Here is an 8,523-nt window from a genome sequence, read left to right on the forward strand (position 1 = left end):
GAAACTACAAAGAAACTATACTTACTTTTTGGGGTGATTTTGACAAAGTTCTTTATCCACAGTGAAATACCAAAGGAACGAAAGGTTTCCTTTTCCTGTTTTGAGTAAAAAAACAACTAAAAACTATATTATAGCAATTATTCAGTAGCAAGTGAGCCAGACAGCTCAGTTACTTCTCTATGGTCTCAGCAGGTTAAACCTACATTTAGTCATCTCCTGCTTTCCATAATCACTTATTTTGTGTTTTCTATCCCAACGTGTTTGTTCTTGGTTGTTTTCCGTCAGCTGATAAGTGGGACCTGTTATCTAAGTCTAGCAATATTCTTGCTGATCAAATCCCCATTTATGCTCATGAGGATGTCTTGACTACATAAATATAAACACAGATCAGAGACCTGTATTGTCTGACAGGTTATAAGCATTCAAAATGCAGTCTCATTACATTGTCTTAACATTATTCCTAAATAGCACGTAGCTGTGTGCGAGCAGACATAAGTAATCAGTTTAAAAACATATTTACCTCATCCAAACTACAACAAATGAGGAGAGAACAGTGTGCAGTGTAAAGCACAGTTTCTGGGTGTGTAAAATGTCGCCTTATTGTAGATGACAAGTAAAAAGGGGCAGTTTTTTGCAATTTATTTAACCAGCTGGGTGGACATACTCTACACTTACAAACAAAAGATTACATTTCTAAGAGGAAAACAATGATATGGTTGATGTATTTCTTTCTGGGGGTTCCTTTGAGAATGAGGGAGGTGTTTTTGTTGTTTTTGAGATTTATTACTGTTTGTTTGCCATTTTGGCGCTTTATGACTTGGATGCAGCCACTGTGGAACTGCAAAATGGGCTAGTGCAAGAGTGTGTGTTTGCCAGTGGATGTGTTGGAGCAGTGGAGACGTGGAGGACTGATAGGATAATAAAGAGAAAATGGAAGGCTGAGAGAGGTAGTAAAGAAGGTAAAAAAAAAAAAAAAGAAAGGACAGGAGGTTGATTAAGTGAGAGAAAGGAGAAAAAGAAAAAGACAAATGAAAAAGATTGAGAAATGACAGAATAGTAGTAGGTTTCTTTGGGTAGTGTTGGAAAGATACATTAAATAAGTAGACTGAATGCATGCAGTTCATTGAGTGGTTAGACGTTATCTGATTGGGCTATCATCTTTGTAGCTGGAACCAGATCAGCCTTTGAGATAACCGTTTCCCCTCGTCTGTGTGTATCTGTGTTTTTATCAGGGTGAGTTACTACTGACACAAGGTGACGTGGACTAGGATATTTTCAGGTGTCAGGTGAAAACAGAAAATCTGAGAACAGGTTCATATGCACGCAAAAATGTGGATTTAGCTGCCATTGGTCAAAAATTAACATCTCTCTCCTATCCCCTTCCAAATGTAGGCACCAAGACCGGCTGATATTAAGTATAATAAAAGTCAACATTACATAGTGTAAGACACCACTGTAAGGACATACTATGCTAAAGAGAGTTATATTTTGGTTTGAGAATGTGAGAGTGGGAGATTTCTTTTAACATGTCTCGGTTTTAGATTCTTCTGTACAGCAACAATATTATATTATTATAGGCCCATGATGGTAGAATTTATTGCACAGATTACATTTAGCAAGCAAAACATATTACACGGGCCACTCATATCCTATGTGTGCGCTTGTCAAGGCACTGAAGAGCAATGCAATCCTCATCAGTCTTCCTTAAAGGACTGATGAAACAAAATCATTGTTCATAGTTTAAAACTTGCTGTATTCACTTAATATCCAATAAAACACTTACAGATAACTGTATAGGGCATATTAGATTACATATGCATTCATGTTTAGGTTCTCTTGCAGCATTTCCATTTTGTTCATTTGAGTCACTCAAAGAAGAATCAAATTAGTGAGGCTGAATGTGTAGTCATGCTAAAGGAGCCACAGATAAAGACCGATTTACAGAAAATCTTGCGAACCATAGCAACCACAGTTCATGTGGACCATCGTATTTTACCCCCAAATTAACGTCTTTATACACGTTTGGTTGACATCCGTTTTATTTTGTCACAACATAGCTGACGTTTCATTATTCAAAAAATATAAAGAACCCAACTTAATTAATCGACTGTATGTCCTACAAAGTGTATCTGACAATACCACAAAGGGCTATCCATGCAATAGTGACGCAATGATAGTTTTTCACATTTTCAATCTGTCATGTCCTTGGGGGTGTGTACCCTCCCCTCCCAAAAACAGATTAAAATACATCAAAAAAGGGATTAAAAGAATCTGCCGACACCCCTAAATCCTTCAAAGGGTGTCCGACTCTATCAAACGATGAGCATGCTTAAATATGAGGCGACACACATGACACATGAAGAGTGCTGGTTTTCAGTTTATAATTTCTACTACTGTGGGGAGAGAAAAATTTGATTTCAGTGAAACATGATATCAAAGCAAAGTGATAAGTGGCTTTGGTTATCTTTATATACCACAGTAGCCTATAGGTGAGAGAGAAAAACATTAGAAAAAACAGAGAGGAGCAGATATGGCAGAAACAGAGAAAAACTAATAACAAAAAAAAGCTGATATATTTGAAGAGAGTATTGTCCCATCTACATATGGAGAGGTCAGTGAGGACACAAAACAAAGAGACTGCAAGATAGTGGGAGAGAGGGAGAAAGGGCAGAATGAACTCTCCATTTTTTTTTTCATTTGGGGGTTTCCCTATTAAGCGGCAGTAAGGTGGGGTTCACCTCAAGCAATTCTTAAGGAGGGCTGAGTTCAAAGCGTGCCGGTGGGAGGAGGGACGGCTGTGTGGGAGCACGGCAGACAGTTAAGATGGGATTTCTCATTACTCGCGTCTCGCTCTGTGTCCTGGCTATCAATGCTGTATACCGCTCGCTCACTCGCTCTCTGCCCTATAATTTTTCTCCCCCCTCCTTTTCTCTTACAGAGACTCAAACTGAATACATAAGATTGGGTTCCACTAGGCTACACTCCCCCTCTCTTTTTTCATAGTCTGCTTGTGTCTCCACAGTATCTGACTGTGTACACACAAACACACACAGGCTAAAACACAGAGGCAGAATGTATGACAAAGCAAGAGCAAAGAAGAAACACAAGGCATACAGAGACGTTACTATGTGCACATACTATGTGACTAGCTGAAAGCTGAGCAATATGGAAAATAATACATGTCCTAACAACCAGAAAACCTTATTTTAATAATGGTATACAGTGTGTATATATGTGTGTATATATGTGTGATTAGTGAAATCTGACTGCACTAATGATTTTGTTTTCATAATCTATTGTTGTATCATTATTATTTTAATAATTTCTTTACCTAATTAATTAGATATGCAGTCTATGTAAAAGATAATCACAAATTACAGTCACAATCACTAAAGTATTTTTAACTATCAATTAATCTGCTGATTATTTTCTGCATTCTATAAAACATCAGAAAAAATTTGGTGGCTAAGTCTGGTTTTGCCCAACCAACAGTCCAAACCAAATTTACTATAATGTACGCTCAAGAAAAACAGGTCACATTTGAGGACCTGGAACCATCCAATTATTTTTTTAAATCTTCTTTAAAACTGACTAGAACAATTAATCAATTAATTTGAACATTATTAAAAAAATAAAAACCTTGGGAGAGCGGGAGCCTGGTAAGACAAAGAGCCGAAGCTGAGGATCAAAGCGCCATGGTGGCGATGGTGATGATGTGTCAAAATGGAGGGGTTTCCTTGAGAAGAATGAGCTGCACGTCTCCTAGCAATCAATCCCAGATATTACCCCAGTATTTGTCAGATATGCTCTCTGCCACGCTAGCCACCCGTGACTCATTCCGTCATTACATCTGAGAGGTCACGCCCACTCCGCCCCTGCCTGCACCGTCGTTCCTGGGTCTGATGGCGGCCTAATGGCCTGCTCGCTCTACACCGCAATTAACCTTTTTATTGGCCACCTGCCAGCCAGCTGGAGATACATCAGTGGTTGTGCATGTGTGTGTAAGTAGAACCATAAATGCAATAGCTTAATGTGTTCAACACTTGCATGTGCACAGTGGTCGAAGCTTTAACGTCTATGAATTTCCATGTGAAAAGTGTGTCAGCGTGTGTGTGTGTGCGTTTGCGTGCCTATAATAGCTGACAGGTTTCACCTGCTCCACTCTTCAAGTAGAAATTGATTGAATCTAACATCCCATCATGGTTGACCCAGGCAGATCCCACTGGCTGTGAGGCTGCCTGATAGCAGAACTCTTCTTGGCACAGGGACTAAACAAGTCCCTTCTGCATGATACGTTGATGCAGCTTTAGTGACAGGTATTGATGAAGCGCCGGAATAGATTGCCTACTGTCCAGATATGGTTGAAAAGACTTTAAGATGCACACACATGTGCAAGCACGCTCTCATTTACTCCTTTCATACAAAAAAACACACAGAAACTCTGTTTTCTTTAGTTTACCTGACAATCTGTTTTATGATTAAAGCCAGGAGAATTGCCATAGCAACCATGGGGTCTACTGTTACTGCTATTACATCAACACTACAATAACTTGTGTGAAGGCTGAAAATGGCTTAAACATGTGTTAACAGAAAGTAGTAAAGTATATATTTGTACATCCAAATGACACTAAAAGACCCACCACAGCCACAGCCTGTTCTGCTGCCGTACCACTAGACTTAAAAGGCAGTGACACATTATTCCTCAACTATTCATCATACAAATTTGTATTTTTTGTATTTTTATGACTCATTTATCTATTTTTATTTTGTTTTTTTTTTAAAAGTAGCATAAAGACAACTATATCTAAATTTCATTCTACAATACTGTGTAGTAAATGACAATAAAATAACCTTGAGTCCTTGAATTAGACCAAGCACATATCTGTGCCCTGTTGCTGCTGGATCAGCAATACGTGAGGCAGCAGAAGTAAGGAAACAAGTAAAAATGTCGCAAAAATCCAACTCCAGGCTGTTCCAGATGTTTACATTTTTACTTAAGGACCTAATCAGGTGTTATAATACTACACTGCAGTCTTTTTTTAATCAATCAGACTTTGCAGATTAATACAGGCACCTTATATTTGGCCATTCGCTACTGAAGCACCTTGTATCTACTGTATGCGTCTAAGTTTTGTCAAGACGAGTGGAGTCTGAGAGATCACGTTACACATGCACAGTTAGACAACTAAACTCTTTGCGGCAGGGAGGAAAAATCTTCTCAATCTCTGCAATGGAAATATGCTGCCTCATTAACTTGTAATTCAAAAGTCTTTGAAAAGAAACCGAATCACAGTGAGACAGTAACTTCACACAGGCACTCAGTATCCGAGAGGCTTATACTGTACTATCCCATTGTCAACAAGAGGCCTCTCTCTAGAGCGTCTTAAAATCTGGCAGAGCACCGCTGAGCAGAAAGCACACAGTAAATGCATTCTGCGGCTCCTCCAGCTGCAAATTGAATTTCGGGGCATGACTTGACTCAAAACACCTAATAATCCCACGTCACTTGCTGTTCAGTGACTGTTCCCAAACCGATCAAGGTCACATAGTAGGACTAGTAATGAAAAAAAAACCAGACCCTTTTGCAAGCATTTATCCAGTATGGCAATGCATTCAGGTTGCAGCGAGGTGAAGGAATTTATAGAAGAGAAAGCACAAATGGTTGAGCAATTCAAGGACAAAAAACAATCCGCAAGAGGCAGCAACTACAGAACCTTTTCACACCTATAGATGTTATTGTGGTTCACCATTTGTAGCGTAGGCGTGTGGTCGCAAACATTATAAAGAACTGGTAAAGAAAGATATTTTTTATATTACAAAACGTACTTTGTCTTACATTGTTTCTTAAAAACTGAGGACATAAGAATGAGGATGTAATAAAGACTGACATAGAGGTGCTTAGTGGTTCATTTGTCTAATCTATGATATTTATGCTGAAAAATATGTGTTTTCCAACCACTTTTATTCCTTAATAAGCCAAATACTGTCCACATGGTCATTGAGACATGTGTCATCAACCAGCACAAATGAAAACGTACTATCCCAATTCCCATAATCTGGGGGCGAATGTTGAATTGTCAAAACAATTTGCCACAAGCTACAACTGTATTTTCAACCATGGTGTTCAAGGAGTGGCAAAAACTGTTAACTAGGTGAATCTGGCAGCCCTTACCTGCTACGGAGAGACGGGCCGTGCGGCTGGAAATGGATCCCAGGTTGTCGATAGTGGCAACGCACTGATAGGTGCCCTCGTCAGGCTTATTGTGCTTAGAGTGGACCACATGGTTGAAGAACAGCGAGCCATCGGGAAGTATGTGTCGTCTCTCATCTGAAACCAGGCTCATGAAGGTGCCGTCTTTCTTCCACTCTATGCGTGCCGTCGTAGCCGAGTCGCTGTGGGCCGAGCAGTTGAGCAGTGCCGAGTTGCCCCGAATGGCCAGTGTGTCCTGGGGCTCCACTGTGAACCAGAAGGGGCTGAAGGGCTGCGCTGCTGAACCTGGGAGGGAGAAGGGAGAACAGAGATAGTTAGCTGGATGTTCTACACCGACACCAAGTCACGTTGTAGAACAGGACCACCTTAGCAGCGAGGAGCAATAAATCAAATGAGAATCATGTTGCTGTTGAACAACTGATCTGTTCCATGGTGACTGAAGCTGATACCAATGCTGATATTATTGACTTTATTGTAATACCAGTATGTCTACTTTCCAACAGTGGTGAAAGTGTAAATTTGATGCTTGCTGCAGTTGCCGAAAAGCTTCATCATGACCTGCAATGATGTATTAGTAAATATGAGCAAAATGTATGTAACTGCTGTAATAGACGAGTATAAATTACTGTGAAACATTTTCGTATTTTATATTTTTAAGAGTCAAGGGAGCTCTAAAATGCTGACCATCATCTGAAATACATGGAACTACTACTGTAACTGCCTTTTGAGCTCAACCACATAACAGGTGACAGCAGAAAAAACACATCTCCAAAGATGTCATCAACTTCAATAGCACATTTTAAAAGTCCCTCACACAAAATGTGCTGGTGGCTAAAATGAAAGGACACTACAGGAATCCAAGTGGCCCAAACACTCAATGAAATGTTTCCAAAGCAAAACATCTTTTGGTTCATTCTATCTTTTCAGCCACTGGGCCTCAGTCTATCCCAGAGACTCCAAGAGGGTTTTCATTATGAAACCACAAGCCCCACTGGAATTGGACGAGAGGAACTGACAAATTTAACCCAGTCTAGCCTTTCTGGCAAGTTAATATCACGTCTTGCTTTATTATAAGTAGAGAGTGCAGCGAAGGAGTAAACACTTTGGAACGCGGTTGCCATTTCCTTTCCTCGAGCATAAATGGTAACATCGCACTGACATGGATAGCGCCAAAGTCAGAGTAAGTGCAATTGCTTTGCATTTGTCCTCATCCATTATTCAAGTGCTCCCACCCTAAGAGTCACACAGTGGTATTGTTTAGATAAATAACACCAATTATCAGTTCTGCAGGGATGGAAGAGAGCTAGAAAAATAATTAAGAGGGTATGAAGGTATTTTAATAATGCAGCGAATGGAGTGAAATAAGTGGCTGAATGTTAAATGCAGTTTAAAATATGCCTGCTCTCTTCCAAGGAAATGGCAAGTCTCCAGGGGAGAGCGAGAGCAGAAAGAGGCAAAAAGAGAGGAAGACTGAACAGGAGAGCAAGGGGGGAGAGAAGAGGAGAGAAAGAGAGATGCTATGTCAATGGTTCAGCTATTTAACTACTAGGAGATAATTTCTCTACCTTGCGGCACCAAGTCCCTAGTGTGAGATTCAGAGAGAAGCAATGTAATGCGTGGTCCATTACGGTGGCAATATGGTTGCTTGTCCTCTGTGCACTTAGTTCTCTTGAAAGCACAAACAATTACAGAAAATGACTGAATAGAAAGATATTTTCCACTTCCACATTAGGGAATAAAGGTAAGACAATACTGCATTCCAACTATGCTGTGCAATTGTCTCCACACTAATTCACTGACTAGACTAGAAAAGAGAAAAGGAACAAGAAGTGCCTTTATCTGTCTAAATTGACAATTTTGGATCTTGGTGACTCTGAGCATTTTATTGAGGTGAATCTGGCAGGTTTTAAATCACATTTTGCTGCCAGTAATGTGCAGCTACAGACTGGATGCGATACAAAAACTTTACTAGACCTGCTGATGCAAAGACAGCAGTGCTCAGACATACGATATTTTATGTAGGAGTGGGTGTGAGATTCAAGTGAATGAAAAGAAGCAGGTAATAAAATATATATTTTAACAATAATATACTTTATCCTCAGCCAGTGTCACACACCTCACAACTCTTAGCAGGAAGCAAGTGGTTTTACATTTGACTGAAGTTAGCGGCTGATTTCAGGAAATCGATAAATTCAGACCAGCTTAGTATACATATTGGGCAGAATGTGACAACACCAGCAAATGTATTTTTACTGATGGTGTACATGACAGATGGAGAGAGACCAGAGTGGAGTACCAGTGGGGGGGGGGGG

General features: G+C 40.0%; 1 protein-coding gene across 5 annotated transcripts in view; it reads right to left on the bottom strand.

Annotated features, from left to right (window-relative positions):
• The window catches only part of neo1a (neogenin 1a), a 147,843-nt gene that overhangs the window by 89,640 nt on the left and 49,680 nt on the right, over nucleotides 1-8,523 (bottom strand). For all 5 annotated transcript variants that reach the window (XM_035651822.1, XM_035651820.1, XM_035651821.1 and 2 more), the window contains exon 2: nucleotides 6,173-6,496. In XM_035651822.1, the coding sequence (XP_035507715.1) occupies nucleotides 6,173-6,496 (324 nt within the window). The remainder of the gene's footprint in view (nucleotides 1-6,172; nucleotides 6,497-8,523) is intronic.

This window comes from Morone saxatilis, unplaced genomic scaffold (genome assembly GCF_004916995.1).
Source record: "Morone saxatilis isolate NCDOM2014 unplaced genomic scaffold, NCSU_SB_2.0 Contig11, whole genome shotgun sequence".
NCBI classification, from domain to species: Eukaryota; Metazoa; Chordata; class Actinopteri; family Moronidae; genus Morone; species Morone saxatilis.